The sequence below is a fragment of the Centroberyx gerrardi genome, chromosome 2 (assembly GCF_048128805.1).
Source record: "Centroberyx gerrardi isolate f3 chromosome 2, fCenGer3.hap1.cur.20231027, whole genome shotgun sequence".
NCBI lineage: Eukaryota > Metazoa > Chordata > Actinopteri > Beryciformes > Berycidae > Centroberyx > Centroberyx gerrardi.
In genome coordinates, this window is record NC_135998.1 from 30,473,354 (window position 1) to 30,495,080 (window position 21,727).

Genomic DNA, 21,727 nt, shown 5'->3' on the forward strand with positions numbered 1-21,727 from the left:
TATTTATACGTTTATACAGTTATTTAGAATGTAGTTATATTTCTACAAAAGATTAGGATAAAGTACCATAATATTTACTTATTATGTACTTCTATATTGAAAGTAGAATATAGGCTATGTATGAGAAAAAAATCTTTCCAGAATTTATCACAATTGGACATTCAAAAAACAAGTGGCAATGGTTTAGCACACTTTTTATTAAAAGCTTCAAGTACAAAACATATTCAAATACTTAATCAGAATAATACAAAATAGAACAAATAAAAAAGAAAAAATAATAATTTTAGACAGATCAATCAACCAATCAACTAATCAAGCATCCAATCAATCAATCAATCAATCAATCAATCCAGGAGTCCAGGAATGATGTGAATCCCAATTTAAATAGGGAGGAATTTGGGTAGGCCCCTATAACATTTAAAAATTAACATCTCCAATTAAAAATGAATTCGAGACATTTGACTTTACAATCATAAGACCTTAAGTTTTCAGTAAAATTTTGACCTGTAGTAGGTCTACTTGTCTGTAATGTGTCTTACAGTAATTCCAGAAGAGTGCAGTGTAGTGGAGCCCAAAAACAAATGAGGGCAAAAACGTTGTCATCAATATCAATGTAACGTTATATTGGAAACACGCTGCATCGACAAAGCCTAGTCATTCAAGTCACACCCACTTTATTAGTAAGAGTAGTTGCCCGGTCTGCAGCTGGGCGATATTGCCTCTGGAGGCTTTTGTGTCAGAGCTTGTTGTTGTGAAGTTGTGAAGGGAGAGGTGGCGCTTGCCTGCCTTTACTGTGACCCGAAAATTTTTTTAAAATACCACATCCTTTCTGCTGAACTTTGAGCGCTGACTGACCTCAATTTGTGGGCGTTTCTCCGACTGCAGAATGTGGGGCATTTGGGCTAGAACGATGGTAAGAAACTTACCGTTAACTATGCTTGTTGACATTAGCCACATGCTTGCTTAGTGAGCAAACGAATAACATTAGCTAGATATCCAACGTTATTCAGGTTCTAATATCCGTCTTAACTAGCCCCAATTTGCCGAAAGATAGCTAGTTAGTTAGTTACGATGGATAGAGAATGCTAGCTGTTAGCTAAGGCAAGTTAGCTGATGATAGCTCTTCTTGAAGTAAGCTAGGTAGCTAACTAGGTCAAAGGTGATTCTGCGGTTGCGGAAGAAATATTTAAAAATGAGCGTAACAGCCAAACTCTCGTTTAAATAGTAATGTCCAGTTTTGTTCGATGGTCTATGTATTATCACAGGAAAATTACATATTTTTTTTACGTTAGTTAATACGCCGTCATAGCCCCGATATGTGCCGTTCTCCCTTGTATGGAGAGAACGTCACACCAAAGGCCATTTAAAAATGTGGCAGTTTTAATTGGCCTTGTTTGCCTTATGGTAGAACATGTATTTCGATCTTTAACGAATCATTATAGTCTTCAGGTAAAAAATCGGCATAAAGAGAGTGCGCTAAGCAGCACTTAATTTCAATAAAATCTTTACTTTCATAACTGTTTGCCGCAGCTACGTAGTCCCAGTCTACTGGACATGACATTCTGACCTCTTTGACAGCAGACCCCGTCCAGCTGGCCCCAGACCGAACATGCGTTAATGCACAATCGCCAATAAAAAAAAATCTATTTCGACTGCCGTAACTTTAAGCACAATGTATTGAACTTCATTCAACGGGCGGTGGGTGACGGATGACAAGCGCCGTGCTGAAAAATCAACCTAAAAACGATGATACCCCCAAAATCATTAAGTTTCCAAATATGACTTCTTCGCCGGCCAGAGTACGCCTTAGCAAAGCGCTCAGTACTGCCACCCGTGGCCAGGAGGTAGTGGATATGTTTCAGTGGGTGTGAATATTTTAATGCAGCAGTACTCACGCCTCCCAAAAAGTTGTGCCTCAAAAGCATGCTCCTTCCAGTACACTTGAGATGTTCAACACAGTAATATGTAAATCTTTGAGAAATGTGACCTTTAGGTAAGCAGAAAGCGAACAAATACATAACCTCCTGTCTCTGAACCCTCTCCTGCCGTCGGTGATAGAATGATTGTAAATGACCAATAAGTTACAAATATGAAGACAAGCCCGCATCAAGTTGCGCCCCGTCTTGTGACCACAGTTACACAATGTTGGGAAATGGTGATACATGATCAATTATGTCTGTTTTCCATTTCAAAATCTGTTAATATTTATAAGTTGGAGTCATTACCAACAACACCTCCACACATTACAATGGATATAACTCCTGGCCACAGGTGTTCGTTTTGAAAAATCAACCATACATAGTTGAAGATGATATATCAAAAAATATATCTATCTTCATTGTTAAAAAGCATTGACAAGGACTATAGGATGTACATAAACATGAGCGCATTCTTTGATGTACAATTTTAAATCTAGTTTTCTACTATTTATACCAATTAACTTTTATTTTAACATAAGCAATTACAATAATTTGATGCTCTTAACAGAAGTGTCAAAACATAATTTGCTACAGTATATCAGAGTAAGGCCTTACTCGAGTTTCTGGCCAAAGATGCAATAACAGTTATTGCCTCAGGGCTAAGAGCAATTAGTTAAAGAGAAATTAAATTTACACTCTCCTATCTCTCAGGTAAAGGTGGGTATGGTGAAACCCTGTTGTCTGGTGAAGCCTGTGTCGGCGACTCGGATCGCCGGCCGCTACCTCGCCCACCAGAGGGGGTTGTCCTGTCTCCCTGTCCCGCCCTTGCAGCAGACCTGCGAGCGCTACCTGGCTGCCCTGGAACCCATTGTGGAGGCGGAGGAGCTGACGCACACCAAGGAGCTGGTAGCAGAGTTTCAGAAACCAGGAGGGGTGGGAGAGAGGTTGCAGAAAGGCCTTGAGAGGAGAGCGCAAAAGACTGAGAACTGGGTGAGTTGTGACCGGATTGTGTTGGATTGAATGAATTGTATCCTGAGGTTTGGTGCTGAAAACACAAAGCTTATGTTCTGCATTGGTTCTTTTAGACTCCTGGTCATAAATTAAATCTGAGCAGACCCTAGCCCCAGCCATTAGGGACACCATAAGCTCAATATTAGTGTGCTCTCACGCATTTTAAAGGCTGTATTCTTGGAATTTGATGAGGATTAATCAGTAGAATTGTTTTGGAACAGCAGAGCTCTTTTAGGTGTTGGCAAAGATCAAAACATCAGTATTATGCTGGTGAAGGCCGCTAATATTTTGAACAGTAGTAGGGCAGTTAGATACAGTATTCTATTTTATAGAAGTAAATCACTAATTTTTAATAAGACGTGGAGTCAATAAAGGATTAAATACATGTTAATTACCTGCTCTGTCCTTCTGGAGGATTTGCAACATGTGACAAATGCTGCCGAGTGCTTAGGATACTCAAGCCACTTCCAGACTTGCTCCAGTGTGACTTCAATGACTTTAATGTACTTCACAAGGTCATTTGTGTCCCCACATGCTAGTGCAAGTCTATGATTGATACAGTGACGTCTTAATATGAAAATGAAAACATATGAAAAACAGCTTTTTGAACAATTCTGAATTAATATTTTGAATTTGCCATTCTTGACAGTTTTGCGTTGTGGAATACTGTCATAATACCATTGGCACGGAAAGCACTCATTTAGAATATTTGGGCATATCACTGATGTCAGAATTTTTATGAATGAACTCAAAATACTGCGCAGTTAAGTTTGCGTGGCGCAAAGCTCTTACCGCTGAATTGTATGAATCTGGGCCATTGTGTCTACGGATTAGGCTATATGACCAATCGGGAGCATATACAGTAGATGGAGAACAAAATAGGACCCAGAATTGAACCTTGAGGTACTCTGCAGCTAAACTGTGCTGAGGAGGATGTAGAATTACCTAAACCAACAGAACTGGATATCTGAGAGAATTGATAGGAACCAAAGAGCTGTGTCAGTATTTTCCACAAAATCCCTCAGACGATCAATTAAAATGTTGCGATCAACAGTGTCAAACGCAGCACTAAGGTCAAGCAGAAATAGAATAGAACATTCACCAGCATCCGCTGCCAGAAGAGGATCATTTGATACTCCATAGAGACATAGAGCCGACTCTGTGCTGCGTTCAGAGCAGAAACCAGATTGTCATTTTTCAAATAAGTCATTTCCACTCATATAATCTACTAATTGATTGTAAACAACATTTTCTAATACTTTAGACAGGAACAGAAGTTTAGAGATAGGCCTACAGTGAAATGAGAAGGGATATAGACAGTGGCCAGTGAGCTGTTTAGAATTGAAAGAATGTTTGGGCGTATAGTAGCAATGACCTCTTTTTAAGAGTCTATTTGGTAAACATCTAGCGGACATGATAAGCAATTCAGAGATACAGTTTCCAAAAGTATTTCTGCAGAAATTTGCTCAAACGAACCTAAGGAGGCGGGTGATACTCAAATCTCAATCAGGAGGTGTAATCTGGTTTGGTTTTTTTTTATTTTCTTTTGAAAAGAAGATCAAAAACTTTTCACATTCTTCTGGAGAGTAATCAATATTAGTCACTGAAGCATTAACACCTCGATCAATGGCTCTAAACTGGACTCTAGGATTATGATGGCTTTCAGAAATATGGTTGGACAAATACTTATCTCTGCAGTATTTATTTATTTTTCAGACATTAGCTTGATCACTGATGGATTGTGTCTCTATCTGTGTGTCTTTGTGTATTTATGTTTTACAGCTGTCAGACTGGTGGGTGCAGACAGCCTATCTAGACTACCGGATGCCTGTAGTGGTCCACTCAAGCCCTGGGTTGGTTTTGCCCCGCATAGAGTTCAATGACAGGCAGGGACAAATGAGGTGAAAGCACACACACACACACACACACACACACTCACACAGAGCATGTGCTTTGCAACAATAACCATAACTTAAAGACATCATGGACTTCCAACGATTTAGTTGAGAATATGAACTCTACACTATACCATATACACATTTTACCCACCAGTTACTCCAAATGCTGTCATATCGTAAAGTCATTGTCAGTCATTTTCACTGTGTTCATTGCTGTCAATTAGGTGGCAGTTATGTGGCAGTCATGCTACTCTGCTCCTTTACTACAAGGTCTTTAACCTTTCTACACACTAGCAACCCAAGTAAACTGAAACTGGACTGTAAAAGGAAGCATTGTTTGTTCCGATGGTATTACTGGGTTATTATAATTTATAATTGGCCGTTTCAGAAAAGGAAGTAACCGATTATTAAAATATGGCAATTCCATGAGGAGGAATGATGCTTTATTACACTATTCTCAGCTTACTTACTGAGTACATTGGAATGTTTTATTTACTCTCCAGAACATACATGGCATGTCTTGAATTGAAAAGAAAAGATAATGTATGGGAAAGTATTGTCTTTCCCATACATTTCTGCAATTGCTTATATAGTACCTACAAGATTGTTGATTGTTTTGATGGATTGTACTTAGGATGACTGTAAAAGGAAGGGTTGCAACCAATAATGTAAATGTTTAATCAGCCTACTTATTTTAAATTAACATTTAAATAAATAAGCACACTCTCTCTGCTTAGGTATGCTGCCAAACTGATAGCTGGCGTTTTGGACTTCAAGACAATGATTGACAAGTGAGTACCCGGCTCTCCTTCCCCACAATGATTGATTTACCCAATTTTATACACATACAAAGTTAAATCCCAAATCCATATTCATGGTCAAACACACACACCCACATTGTACACCATTACAGTGTCACCATTTCAATTTAGAGTGGAGTCAAATATATTTCAAATCAAATATTGAGAACTTACCATGAATACAAACTACAGGAAATTAAAACAGATCAATAAATGAATACATATATAATCATAATATATGACACATTTGGCTACAAGTCTAATACAGAAAAAAGAAGCCAAGCTGCTGTTTAACGGTAGACCTTGTATGTTTCTTAGTGAGACATTACCGGTTGAGTACCTGGGAGGGAGCCCTCTGTGTATGAATCAGTTCTATGAATTGCTGTCATCCTGCCGTATCCCCGGCCTGAAGAGAGACTCGGTGGTCAACCACGCCAAGAGCTCCAGGCCCCCCACACACATCACTGTAGTGCACAACTTCCAGGTGAGGACAACAACATTGTAAGTCCAAGTTAGCTATTTGTTTGAGTTTCAGTGTTTAAATTGGCAACCTCCAAATTCTGGGCTACATGCTAGACTTGTCGTGTCACACTATGAGCATGTGTTAAGGGTTTGTTCTGTTGAAACCTAATTCTAACCCAAAGTAAGTCTATCTAAATGATGTACAGTATATGCCTTGCACAACAGGTTGAAATAGGCAAATGTATACATGCACAAAAGCAGCCAGGTGGTGAGGGCTAAAGAAAGGTCTGTCCAATCCCTACCTCACAATCTCTCACTTCTTCCCTGTCCCTTTTTATCATTTGCCCATTTAGACGTTTTTATAGTTTTTGTAACATTGCTGAGGCTATTCAAAATGCAGAAAGTATCTACATGGGCTAGTCAAACTAACAGATAATGTCAGATAATGCCAAGTTTTTTAATGGTGTAGAATGATTTTGATGGACTCATCTGGGTGCCTGGGATGGGAAAACCGATTAACGCTTTTGACCTATGCTATGTTATGATTGAGAATTTCATTAAAGTAACGTGAAAAGCATAATTAAGTTTTTACTGAGGAGCTGTTCCACAGCTTGACAGAGGAAAAAAAAGCCATTACAGTAGTCAGGGTGAGATGATATAAATCATGCAGACTTCTCAGTGTGCTTATCACTTTGATTGGTGAGACATATAATGGAATAAAGATGGCCTTGGACCTGACCAGTTCTGGTTTTGAGGCTGGACCTATAGACTCAACCTCTCATCTCTTTCCTACCCTTTGAATCAGTTCTTTGTGCTGGACGTGTACAACAGCGACAGGACTCCACTGACAGCGGATCAGCTGTACGTCCAGCTGGAGAAGATCTGGAACTCATCGCTGCAGACCAACAAGGAGCCTATCGGCATCCTCACCACCCAGCATCGCAACTCCTGGGGCAAGGCCTACCTCAACCTCATCAAGGGTGAGCATGACTGTGGGTGCATGTAAAGGCTTAGCACAAGCAAAGCTAAAGGTCCTGTGTACTTGGTACTTGATTAGAGTAGGTAGGCTAATGGTTCTTCTTTATTCATGAGAATTAGATGGTAACTAAACTAACTTAAAAACTGACTTCAAAGGGATACGATACAGGTATAGATAGGAGACGGGATAAAAAAACGAAAAGAGATTTTATGACTTTTGAAATTTGATTTTATGTGACCTATGGTGTGGGAAATCTGGCCTTTGAAAGAAGTGTGATGTAAATCATTTTGAAGTTACTCACAATGGCTAAACTTTTTATCGGAAAAAAAGGCTATGACTATCGTTCTTGGCAGTTTGTGACTTCGGATAATTTTGAGTTTGGAAGGTGATTGTAGCACCCCCTTTGGACTAATCATTATCATATTCAAGTGGTGTTGAGTTATGCCCATTACATATGTAACAAGTTTCAAAAATCTAGCTTTGTGCTTGGACCCCTAATACATTTAAAAATAAATAAATAAAGCATTTCAACCTGACCTTTCAGAAATTGAGTTTAAGCCTAGGAAGGCTGAACTAATTGTAATTGCAATTGTAGAATTATTGTCTAGCTTCCAAAAATTCAGATTATTAACTAACTGATAAATATATGAACAGTTTGCTTTGAAAAAGGTCTATGAACGAAACGTCACAATAAGTTGAGTTTTGCAAGTAGTATATTTATGTTGCTCTGTTTTTTTTTCTCCCAGCACCCATGATTGAAATTGTCAGGTGTGCAAACTTTATTTTATTATAGATTAGTAACTCATGAAATTATTTGAAATAAAGTCCCAAACAACTTGGAAAAAATGTAACATGAGTACCTAAAAAGATCTGTAATGAGAATGTACTTTTTTGTTTTTTTAAATATCTCAGGCTGATTTGTTAATATTTGTAATCTGATTGAATCATGATAACATCCATGTTTGCTTTGTGTGCATGTAATGAATGTGTCCAGATAAGACCAACAAACAATCGGTGCAAGCTATCCAGAGGAGCATTTTCACAGTGTGCTTGGATGCACCGATGCCTCGTACGTCACAGGAGATGTATCGCAGCCGCGCCGCCGTCCAGATGCTGCATGGAGGAGGCAGTCGCTGGAACAGCGGAAACCGCTGGTTTGACAAGACACTGCAGGTGAGATCAGAGGCATCACACACACACACACACACACACACACACTTATGCACACAAATCTGACACAGATACACTAATACACAAAATGTCACTCAGTATGCCTCATATACTGATACACATACGCAGTTAGTGTTGACAAAATAGTGTTGCACAAAATATTGATGCTGAAAAAGTATGATTTTACCTGGTTTGAGAAGGAGGAATTTTTCCAGATCTGTCTCATGTAGTCCGCTTGAATAAAATCCCAATTTACAAAAGGAAATAATTATTTGCACATAGATTAGGTTTCCATATTTGCCAGAAAATCAGGCTCCAGTTGACTTAAGGTAATCAATTTGTAATTTGTACAACTGTGTTGCTTTATTCCTAGCATGTGAAAATACATATCATCAGTGCAGGTCTAAAATGCCCCTACCTCCCAAAGGGAATTTTTACAGTAATAAAGGAAAATTGCCTGAATTTTCCTCTGACACCCATGGATTTTCAGTAGGTTGGCTTAGTCCCATTATTATAGAACATCCTCCATGAATGTGTGAGCTTTCAATTTATTACCAAAAATTTGGTGACCAGGTTTTTGCAGGACATTTATGATATATACTTTGTTTTACATTAAAGTCAAAGTGAAATCAAAACAGCATTTGTACTTCACATATGCATGGTAAATAGAGTGAAATTGGGTGAACATCATTTATAGTAAAACTACTAGTTGAGTAATTGTATTTTTTTCATCTTTGATTTTAGTCTTTTAATGTGCATACCATGCATGTTCAAAACTTTTGGGCAAAAATTTGGCCTCCCGCATTAAACTGACTGACAGCTGCCACTGTCACGTGTTTCACCCTGGGACTAAGCCAGTCTGCTGAAAATATTGCAAACATTTCCCGTCTAAGTGACTGCTGAATTTGGGGTCCATGCTATGGATACAAGTAATGGTAATTAAAAATCTCACCCAAGTCTAACACACAGTCACACATAACAAAACTGCAAATCCACGGTATGTTTGATTCCCAAACTTTTCTGTTCTTGATTTCAGTTTATTATTGGAGAAGACGGGACGTGGGGTCTGAACTACGAGCACGCCCCTGCTGAAGGCCCACCCATAGTGGCTTTGATTGACCATGTTGTAGAATACACGTAAGTAGGCCGAAACATTATTTAGAAAAAAATTAAGTGACTCTATATATAACACTGTTCTTGTTCATGTCATGCAGTCGTTTCTTTTCTCTCTGTCGTCATTTGTGGGAACAGGAAGATGCCTGAGCTTGTGCGCACTCCCATGGTGCCTCTGCCCATGCCCAAGAAGCTGCGCTTCAACATCACACCTGAGATAAAGAAGGACATCGAGGAGGCCAAGCAGAACATGAATATGTGAGTCGTGATATTTTGGATATATATATATATATAAATGTGTATTATATACAGAAACACTGATGTAGAGGTGAAACAAGGAACTGTGGTGACCTGAAGGTCAGAGATGCAAGCTTGTGCCTGAATGGTGACATTGTCTTGACTCTTCATGCTGCCTGAGAGAATTGTAGTGAGGAATGTCAAATAATGTGCTTTTCTTGCACCATAACTGCTGCTGCAGTGTACAGTATACAGTATATATGACTGAAATCCGCAGTGAATTGATACAAACTATACAGTGTAGGCTCTATTTTTAGTATGGTGATACATGATTATGTGCAATATTTATGGATTAGGGGACAAATTGAGGCAAAAACTGATTTTAATGTTTCCATTCTTCTTTATTAGGCAAATTAAATGTAAACAGTGCAGACTTCTGTGCACTGAAATAACTTGTAATAGCATGTTAACATACACTGTGAAAATGCACAGCTTTTTGAGTTTAACTTTAATGCACACACTAGTAAACAGGCTTAGTGACGTAAAATGTAACATCTGACTAATGTCTAGTCTTGTCTTTATAAAAGTGAAAAACAAAAATTGCATCTCTGTAAAACAAGAGATTACAAGTGTCAATGTCAAGATTCACAGAATTAATGCTGAATATGAAAAAAATAAATCTGAATAATGTCATACAATAAGAAAACAAAAGTAATGCTCAGTAAACCGGATAAAGGTTAAAAGTTAAAAGTTGAATTGTTAATATACTGCGTGTCATTAGGCATGGAAATATATTGAGACACGCATTTCTGCAAACATCCATTAATTGATTGTCTTTCTCCCTCTCTGCCCACCCTGCACACCTTCCCGCCAAGAATGGTCCAAGACCTGGATATGAGGGTGATGGTGTTCGAGCACTTTGGGAAAAACCTCCCAAAGGCCCACAAGATGAGCCCCGATGCTTTCATACAGATGGCCCTACAGTTGGCCTACTACAGGTGAGGCTCCGCAGAGTCATGTGGAGATGGACCGTCTTTAGCCCCTTACAGATATTGCTGTGTTTAACATTTCCAGCAGCGCTAGCGGTTTTCAATCTTCAAACTGTTAGCTACTCTCCTTAAAAATTTCTGCGTAGAATGCATTCACACATGATATGGCTGGATAGGTGGGGCGAGGCCGGATGTTGCGTTTAACATGACAGAAGAAGTCACTACCATTATTAATCTCATCCTCACACTCAAATGGCTAGTCCCTTGTCTCTAAGTCCATCCAGACATTTTTGAAAAGAGAAAAAAATTTGCTCAGTTCGACAATTTTCAAACAACCATTCCAAATGCTTTTTTGTCAAATTATTTCTTTTGCCAAAATTTTGTCAAATTATTGTCCAAATTTTGTCCATAGTTTTTTTTGGGGGGGGGGTATAAAGCATCACAGACCGACTGGGTTGGCAAACTTGTGCAGTTCAGTGATGTGACACTACATGATTTCTGGTTATTTTTTGTGTTGTAAAAATTCAAACAGTTACCTCTTGCTGCCATTTTGGGCTAGCAACGTGAAAATTGGATAGTGCAACTTTAATTCTGGCTTAACCTAAAACTTAGGGTAGATTGAGCCTTATTCACACACTCAGGGCTTGTGTTAACACTGGGTCAGGGGATTCACACTCTGCTACATGACTTACAACATACCTACAAAACAAGGTAAATACGAGAGGAAGAAATGTTGAGAAATATGGGTTGAAATTTGTGCCACTAGGCAGCTGAATTTGAAATATGCGCACTAAATTTGTGTGAAAATTCCATGCTTTGGATCTGATTTTTTTAATTTTTTATTATAAGTGCAATTACATTTAGTTGCAGTTTCAAATTCAACTCTCCCAAAGCTTTCAGGTTATATGCAAGAATAGCAGTAGATTGCAGATAAAGAACACTGTAGATAGGTGTGGCCCTTTTTGTGTTTCTAATCAGCAAGTCATAGGAGCAATAGATAACCAAATGCCCCAGCAACATCAAACTGGGTAAAAGTATTATGATAATCATAGTCACTCGTTATTAATTAGTTGCTGTGTTAGCAGAACGTAGAGCTATTTGCTTGGCTGGCTGATAAGCTACAGGCACCTCACAAAATAAGGGAAACACCCCAGTGAGTAAAGTGCAATGAAACTATTATTTGACACAAACTGCCTGTTCCTCACACTGTTTCTCCTCCTGTCTCGGCAGGTTGCACCAGCGGTGTGGTTCCACATATGAAAGTGCCTCTTTGCGTATGTTCAGACTGGGCCGCACAGAAACTATCCGTTCAGCCTCGATCGACTCGGCCAACTTTGCCAAGGCTTTTGACGACCCCAGCAAACAGGTGTGATGAGAGGGGGCATTCTAAAAATGCAATTGTTCAAACTTTAAGTATGTTGGAGCAATTACACTTGAAGTTTAAATGGCATAAGCAATCGTAAGCACATGCAGGTAAATCTAGAGACGAGGTGTTTTCCAGAAAACTGATATGGAAATGTATTTACAGATACATTTACAGTGTTTTTGAATGGGCCTTGTCTGCTGCACATTTAGCTTTCCTGTTCCTGTTTAAATAATATCTCCAAGTGAATCTTACTTTTATACCAGGAATGATTTTTGCCAGAGACATGTTTACCCACTAGAAGTGATATGTAGTAGTAACATTCCTGTCTTCTTTCTGTTCTGGATAGAACTCAGAAAAAGTGGCTTTATTGGAGAAAGCTGTAAAAGCACACAGGTCGTACACTGACAGGGTGAGTACTATTCATAGCACCACTAAACATTTCACTTTAATAAAAAATTGTGGAGGCACAGTGTGTTACCATCATACATGCCTTTTGAAAGTACTGATCTGCTGATACTGTTATTAAGGCTTGTTGGAAATGGAGTTGTTCCTTTATATTATCCCATCTGCCATTCTTGACTAATGCTGTGTCCCATCTGTTTGAAACTATCTCATCTCAATGAAATATCTAAACCAGTATATTTAACCAGTTCCTCCTAGAGAGATTGAAAGCTAACACATGTAATGCTGTTCCCACTATTTCCTCATTATTATTTTCTACTTCTACACACTTTCAGATAGAAACTTAGTCCCAACTATAATATTTTCAGGAGCTTTAGGAGATGTATTTAACATTTTATAGTTTACAATATATATATTTTTTTCAATAGAAATGATTGTCAGAGAGTTAATAGTTATATCTGGTGATCCTGACTTGTAAACACTTAGATGAAAAGATGCGCTCTTTTAATGACTTCAACTTTTTAACCTTTCATGCTGAAGCAAGTACCCCTCCAGCTACTTTCAGCTAGTGTACACATTCTCTCCAGGAAATATACTTTTCTAGTTTTGACTGTCCCCAACTCACACTCTGTCACCCCAGGCAATCCGTGGCCAGGCCATAGACAGACACCTCCTGGGCCTCAAGATGCAGGCTATCGAGGACCTGGTCTCCATGCCCGATGTCTTCATGGACACCTCCTACGCTGTAGCCATGCACTACAAGCTTTCCACCAGCCAGGTATGACCCAGGGTTGCAATCATGACTTAAAAAAAAATACCTTTCTATGTCAGCTAATTATATTCTCACTATGACCTAGTGCTTTGCAAAAAAGTGTTAAAGTAAATGGTATTAATTCTGTACATTGGTTCGAACATCACAGGAAAGATGATGCTTGCCTAGCTTCAAAAGAAGGTTCAGTCATATTAAAGTTCCACAAAAATTTGAATGATGATAAATTGATAATTTCTGGACCCATTTTATTGTTTGGTGTATCACTCTTATTCCAGTGGATAACTGGCCAAATATAGACAATGTGATGTCATGTCAAGATTCTTCCAGCACAGCTACAATGGAGTTTGATAGCAGAAAATGTTTCAGCGATCTAAAATGTCAGCAGTAATTGGCAGGTTTTGGTGTCACAATCAAAGAGAAAGAGATTCTTTCTAGACTCTCCATTTTGCACCGACGCTCAACAATCATACAGGGAGAAATCCATTGTAGAAGAGGAGAGAGAGCAATTTCTCCACCAACAGTAGCCTCAGTAGACCAGAATCCTTGCAGATCTGTTATCGATAGCCCTTAACTAACCACCGCCCGTTCCCCTCCCAAACCCTCCTCCAGGTGCCAGCCAAGACGGACTGCGTCATGTGCTTCGGCCCCGTCGTGCCCGACGGCTACGCCACGTGCTACAACCCCATGAGCAACCACATCAACTTCGCCGTGTCGGCGTTCAACAGCTGTACAGAAACGAACGCGGCGCACATGGCCCAGGCCCTGGAGGACGCTCTGCTGGACATGAGGATGCTGCTGGAGCAATCGCCAAAAGCCAAGCTGTGAGGCCAAGCTTAACTCATCTGATCCCAGCTGAAATGGACACTAGTCTCAGTTAAGACCACAATGACTCAGACGAGACTCCATGATAGAAATACCACTTTCAGCCATTTGGAAGACCCTACCTACAGTGGACTCAGCTGATGGTCTGAACCAGTATGCTTTATTTTGTTGTTAATCATCATGCACTTTAGATGATGCTGTAATACCTGGACTAGAGGACTAGGGGGTGCTATATGTCTGGTGGCACGATGCACATGCATAAAAACACATGATGGGGAAAAACACAGGTTTGTTTTTTTTCACAGATGTTTCTGCCCCGCAAAGGTTTACACTGAAGTACACATAATGAGGCACATGTTTTCGGTATAAATATCAGAATACTTGCCAGTAGAAATTTTGATTGATTTGTGTAAATGAATATTTTTAACAGGTTTTGAATTTAATGTTTTTATCCCTAGGGTGATGCCATGTTGTAAATGATTAAGTAATATTGCTTTGTTTTGACAGGGTACCTTATGTCATTGTGCCTGAATTTAAAATTTGATTCAAAATACAGAACATTTCTAAGTTGTGAAATCCTTGCTGAATCGTCCTCAGATTGTGCATCAGATTTTACAGATTTGCTTCTGTTAGCCAGTAGAGATGCAATCATTATGAATGTTTGTAGAAATTCAGATGAATACGCTAATGTAGAAGGAGAATTGCATATCGCAGGGAACACAAGGCTGGGGGGAAAGGGCTAGTGATGTTTCATCCACAACTATTTCAACACTTAATGCCAAATTTTCTCATTTTAACAAAACAGTAAATTAAATGCATCATTTTGAAAGCACTTGCCTTACCTTATTGTTTGTTTTGTCATTCTATCTAGATGTACAGTAACATTTATCTTGGGACAGATTTTGCTGCATGCTCTTTTTCAGCACTGCCCTGGTTCATATTGCTGCACGTAAACACATCCACACTGGGAGCTTGATTTTGTTTTTGTTTTTTTTTGGGGGGGGGGATTATTTTTTATGTAATATCAAAACAATCAGAGGTCTAAATGCCTCTGTATGTTACCTTCCAAAGTAAAAAAGAAATAGCAGCATGACTACTACAAGCTGTCTGCTTAGTATACAGGCACATCCAGCATCTTCCTAGAGCCCTGTCTGAGGTCATACCCCATTTATCCACAAGGGGGAGTAAAGCCACTAGTCTGGAGAATGAGAGTATTATATTATCTGGAGCACTGACATATGAGCAGGGTGTTTTAAAATGGCTACTGTAGAGGAATGTGTACTTTTATACATCTATTGCTGCCAAAAGAAAAAGTTTTATGTCGACTGAACATCATCTAAATGTGTATATATAGAGAAGTAAACATCTACCTTCCACTTTTCAACCCCGTGTAGGCCTAACCTAAATTTAGCCTAGATGGCTATGAGCCATTTAGATGTGTTTTAAATAGCTAATCAAGCTTAAATTGCGTGGTAAGTTATCGGTTATAGGCATGACGTTACTGTGAATGGTTTGCTCTAGTATACGGTGCTCACCTGGTGAAGTTACATGGTAGATAGGGATGGGACAATATATCGAAATTCATACAAAAATGTGATATTACGTATCATGGGACAGAAAAATGAATCTCAATATTAGCTACATCTTATTCTGCTGTAGTAATAACAAATGAGACCGCTTGCCCATCACAATTTCACAAGCTCTCCATCCAAAGTATATTTACATTTTGTAATGACAATTTAAAATTGTTTACATTCGAGCAAGCCAATGGCATCGCTAGAAAGATCTGTGGCTCAGAAATAAACCTAATTCTGCACAGTCAGACTACATTGTATTGTGGTTGTATCGAATCGTGAACCCCATATCACATATTGAATCGTATCGTGAGATAAGCATATCGTCCCATCCCTAATGGTAGCTGCAGTGAAATAACTGAAAATGATTTGACGTTTTGAAAAAGAGCCACACGGATTCTTCTAAAAATCATTGATCTCCTGTAAGGACCGGGTAAGTACTGATAACTACATGATACCTTCTGTTAGGCATAGCTATAACTCTGATTACCTCTGAGGTTCTTCACTGGGAAATTATCCAAATGCCCTGCAAGGACCAGGTAGCAGTTATAGTGTCGGTACTGATAATAATAAAAGAAACTGAATTATACCTCTTGGTAGCTGTAACTACTGTCTAACTCCGACTAATGCGCACTAACCACCAGCCTAACTTCGTCTTATAATATCCGACAGCTACCCTGTTCTTCCAGCACTGTATGTTAAAATTGTACCTAATTAATTTTAGGTAGGCTAATTTAGCAGAATAGAGAAATAAACAGAGAAAATAAGATGTGAATAACTGAAATTATATGCACAGGAGTTGGATATGGATGTTACACTTATGTGATGGACAAAAGAAAGCGCTGCAGCAACTAACTCATCAAAAGGAATGATGGTGTGTGTGTGTGTGTGTGTGTGGACACCTTCATACCATGCATCCCCCATGCCTTGCCCATGTGCACCCACACACATGAATACACATGCAGTGGTGCTGTGGAGACATAATTATTTGATTGTACAGGATGGCCCTCAGCACCCTCAGCCACCCCCCTATGTGAACAAAGGAGAGTAGCAGAGTGCTGCGCTAAGTCCCAACTTGACTAATCTCACGCAAAAGTGTGTCCGCTTCCACTTCCATCCCTTCTGTTTCCATGGAGACAGACCCCTGTTAGCCAATCCCAAAAGCCCCACAGCCAGTGTGACCAATGGGATTAAGAGCTGATTCAGTAATAAAGCTGGGGGGCTGACAGGCGGGTTTAGATAATGTTGGTTGGGTTACAGAGTATGTCATGTGGAGTCTAGAGGACGGGTCTGATGTGATGTTAGTGGTATAATGTATGTGTCTATTTGTGTGTGTGCATCTATATGTAGTGGTGATTAAGGGGAGAACGTTGCATTAGGGCCTAATGTCCTGAAACGCAGAGAGAGAATAATCGTTAAACACTCTGCACACAAAATTTTAGTGTGTAGAATGTTCTCTTTCACTTTCCCATAATTTTGGGGTACAAAGGAGATGACTAACCAAAATGCAAAATACACCCGTATGAGCTTTCTTGCACAAAAACTGAATATGACAGAACAATGAGTGCTTCACTCTAGCTTTTTCCTGGACACACAAAAGGAAGCTTTCAGGCCGTTGACTACTACTTGTATGACTTTGAAGGGGAGAACATTCTGGCGAAAAACCAACCAGATGAATGGTTTTAAATAAGTTATTTTGGTGAATTAATTTTTCTACTGATAAACAGAGCTGCTGTGCAATTGTGTATGCCAGGGTTACAACAAGCAAACCACAGAAAAACTTAAGAAACCTTTTCCGAGCTTGGCAATGAGGGATTTTGATAACTTAAGTGTGTCAGAGCACAATTCAGAAATCAAACTATGATGAGAGTACATGTGGGTTTTCACATGTGACTATTTTGTAAGGGGTATTGAGACTGAGTGAGATGAATTATGAATCGACACTGTAACCTTGGGTTTTACATTGATTTTGCCGTTGCAAAAAGAAAACAAGTGCAGTTTCTGTACAGTTCCACAGTCCATGGAAAGATGTGACTTGAAAGAGGGTAGACAGGGAGACTCCCCATTACTGCCAATGTTAAAAATTCATGTTTTCTGGCAATACGTGTAGCCTAATAGTCTAAACTTTTTCTGTAAGATGTATATGAATACATATTTTTCTTGTCTTCTGTCACATATTTTGTTGTGTTTGGGAAACAAATGCATGACCATTGAAATCCACTTGTCTTAAACACCTAAAATGATCCAGCCATTCCCCTTGTTTCTGGGTTTGAACTCTATTCTGTTTCTATATAGCAACGATGTACAGTTCTTTCTGAATACAAGAAGAGGATTGTGGAAGGTGAAAATGTGCTGCAAATGTGTTAAGTTTCATGGATCACATACAATTTTCACAATACAACTTTTACTTGAATTTACAAAATTGGCAAACTCTTCTGTAAACTTAATTTTGTGATAGAAAATTATGATAATGCTAAATACAATACACTGTGACATACTATCATGACGGATTATCACAATTACTTCTGGTGTACATGTGTGCAGGTGATGATCTGTGCCTTGACTTCTGCTCCTTAATGACCATCAGCCTCCTTTTCATCTTGACTCTTCTCCATGTCAAGGTCCTTGAGGTGTTTGCACCGCAGTTTGCATTCATCGTTCAGTGAGTTATATTTATAGCAAACCCACCGACAGCAATGAATGTTTATCGCAGCCATTAGACAAAGGAGGCGTTGAAAAGATTCATCCAGCCTCTTTTTATAAAGCAGGAATATTGCTTGTTTCGTTCACTCCGCCCTTCAGCGTTCAGCCAATCACAAGACACCAGCATCTTCCAAACCCCGGCGACTGTTAGCCAGCTTAGCACGCTAGCTTTAGACAAGCTCTTTGCTAGCCAGCAAGCTAAGCTAACGCAATTGCAAAAGCTAATAATGCACTTTTTTTTTGCATTTCTGGGAATCTCTCATTTATTTATTTATTTATTTTGATCTATTGTATTAGCAATTACTTGGCTAACTTGCCAATCTTACCTATCTTCTCTACTGATATCTTGCTAGCTTAATTTAATTCAAGTCATTGAAGTTAGACCATCAACCAATACACAAAAAATATGAAGAGAGGTACGTATCTTTTCTGTGCATTATATTTGTCAAGTTGTAGCCTCTGAGCCTGATAAGAATGCATGCTAGCTCCATTGCTGGTTGCACTCGTGATTTCATGTATCATGCTTTAGGGCGCCATCAAACTAGCTTGTTAGAGCGTTGAGTTTTAGCATGGTGTCAAAGCAAGCTAGCCAAGAATTGGGGGCGTCATTCTGGCTGTCTCTCTCTGCATGAATGGGAAGAGCAGCCCTCGGGGTACAGTCAACGGCCGATGGTTTCTGTCAGAGCGTCAAACTCACCGACAGCGTTGAATGTTTCCTGAGGGCACCAGAGGAAAGCTGGCTCTCCCTCGCACTTCCCTGTTTATTCCAGATCAACATATGGATGTTTCTCACCTGGTTTGTGTATTCTGTACACAAACACAAACTGTTGCGGTCAGTGTGCATGATCTGTGTACGTGCTCAGGTGGACACACTGAGGAGGAGAGTGGAATATCTAGTCTCAACCTAATATCTTGATTGAGAAAATGGTCCTCTCACGCCATTGGTAGGGTACGTCACCGGCAGGAACGACCTGGAATTCAAAAGAGACCAAAGATTATAAAGATGTGTTCCCCTCCTTTGCTAAAGCAAGTTGCCAATACAGCAGACATAATCACATATTTCTTTCAAATAAAACAATGAGAAGCTGGAAAAAAGGGAAGCTTGGTGTTGAGCAAGCACACAGTAAATAAGGGAAAATATACAGCCAGCTGGTCATTATTGCAAAAAAAGCCCGGCCTGATTCGAGACCTGATGTGAAGCTTACTACACAGCTGCTTACCAAAGGCATTAATCATTTGATTCATGAATAAATGATTTTATGAGTTAAAGTAACTGATAAGCTTCTGCCAACAAAAAAACAAAGTCCCCGCAGAACTGCAACCATAGCAACATGACCAATACCAATCACTGGATCAGTTCTGCAGCATCACTGTATCTACTCTGAGATTGGGCCTAACTAAAACAACTGTATTTCAAGTTTGGGTTAAGGTTATGGTTAGGTTTAGGCAACTAAAACAACTTGGTTAAGGTTAGGGAAAGGCTTCGGTAAATCAGAAAAACTAAAGCTAAAAATGAAAACTATACCACTCATGGTAGACATCTCCTCGGTATGTCTTGGGACTCAAACCCAGTTCATCAGAATAGTAGGCAAATGCCCATCGGCATCACCACCCTTACCGCAACATGCTTACTTTCCACCAATCTTCAACTACAATGTCAGACTACTTCATGTTTATAGTCCTGCCTCTGTCATGTAACCCTTTTATAGTGGGAACACATATTTTTCTCACTTTATGTGCATGGAGCACGTATTTGCATTTTAAGACTTTGTGCATATTTTACGAAATTTCAGGAGATCAGGCTGTAACATTTGAACCCTCGTTTTTTGCATTTCCCTCTTGCTCGGGCTGGTGTGTGGGAGAGAGAAATACACTTGGTTCCATTCTCATCCTTTTTCAAACAAAAGAGTCCCTTGTTAAATCTCTATTGCCCCCCTCTGCCTCGATTTGCCAGGTGTTGCTGTACATTGAGCCAGACGTGTATGGTGACACATCCTTCCTCGTCCAGCTCTTTGTTGCCTTTTAACCTTACTTTGTTTCTTCTGGACTGTTTGGTTTTCCTCTTCTTTACCAGGGACTGTTCATCTTCTAGCCAGGCATCAAAAGTTTCATGCCGTCTGAATAAATTAAAAGTAAAATTGGAAAAGCCTTGTTGTTTAGCTTTCTCTAGTGTTTGTCTGCAGCCCATTAGTCAAACCAAGTAGCGTTAACACTGGCAGTTTATGAACTGGCTCAAGGTGTTGCGAGTTGCTTTTAAACCATGGCAACATAAGAATTTGCTACTTTTGATCATCTCTGTAGCAGTTCTGTGAAGTAATCAAGCGACCAACATCACGGGTGAGTTTTTGAAGCTAATGCAGAAGTGGCGGCAGAGGCAGTTTTTCTGATGTCCGCTAGAGGCTAGCTCCAGAAAAACTCCAAACTCAGCCCAACTCCATGCAAGTCAATGGGACCACAACCCAACTTCTCGCTAAAAATATAAAGTCAATACATTTTTTCCACAAGAGGTTTTGGTCTCAGTCACTAATTTCACTTCTTCTAATGTGTGTCCTTATGGCGATTGGAGACACATTTAGCGTATCCGTTAAATGACAGTGAACGTGCTTTTCTTCGTCCTGAAATGACCGTGACCGTTTGCAGTGTTTTGAGACTGTAATATTTCTTAACGTATATAGTTGGCCGATGCCGGTTTAGCTAGTATCACACTGCAAATATGGCTCTGCTCTGCATTTACTCTTTTTTTTTTTCTAATTTGGTGAATCTAATTTGGTCAAATCCTTTGCTTCCAACTAAGAAGGCATGAAGACTCAGCAACTCAACAGGATGTTCTCTTGTTGACTTGAGGTTTGGCCTATATTGTCTTCTAAACACACTGTCATAAACACATCTAATACAGTTATTGACTCCTGTCACAGTTTCTTAAAACCTGAAACCTTCTCCATTGGCCACAGTCCTTCCATGATAAAAAAAACGCTCTTGCTCTGTTGCTTTGAAGATTGCAAAATCATGTTGCCATATATTATTTATGTTCATCCTCATCAAAAGGGTTGCTTTCCTGACACTGTATGGATATTTTAACTGTCATTGCATCTCTCTCGCACTATGTCCTTTTTATTTAAATGTGACATACAAAGCCAAGATGGCAAAATGCCTCCCTCAGTGCCTGGTACCATTTATCATGTGACTAGATGACGTACTTAGCTGGAGTCAAATATGGGGCTTTTCATCCTCTCTTCGGTATATGTGTAGACCTGTGTGTGTGTGTGTATGTGTGTGTGAGTGCATGTTGTAATTGATAAGAAAATAAATGTGCACCAGCTGTGATTGGGTGCATTCTGATAGAGAAAAACAGTATTCCACTAGTAACTAAGAAACAAGATCACACAATGATAATATTCTGCACACTGACACTACCTACTGTACATTAAGCAACGTTTTAAGTGGATATAATGATTGATATCCCTGTTTGGGGATTTAAGCATGAAGATTTCATTTGTTGACTAAGGTTGT

General features: G+C 39.4%; 1 protein-coding gene across 1 annotated transcript; it reads left to right on the top strand.

Moving 5' to 3' along the window:
* The first annotated feature begins 713 nt into the window (after positions 1-713).
* Positions 714-14,880, top strand: crata (carnitine O-acetyltransferase a). Its single transcript, XM_071917545.2, has 14 exons — positions 714-913; positions 2,631-2,909; positions 4,713-4,831; positions 5,566-5,619; positions 5,947-6,112; positions 6,896-7,070; positions 8,064-8,242; positions 9,276-9,376; positions 9,491-9,610; positions 10,465-10,587; positions 11,809-11,944; positions 12,291-12,353; positions 12,987-13,124; positions 13,728-14,880. Exons 1-14 carry the CDS (start codon positions 887-889, stop codon positions 13,941-13,943), a joined length of 1,896 nt encoding a protein of 631 aa, XP_071773646.1. The 5' UTR covers positions 714-886; the 3' UTR covers positions 13,944-14,880.
* Positions 14,881-21,727: the final 6,847 nt, after the last annotated feature.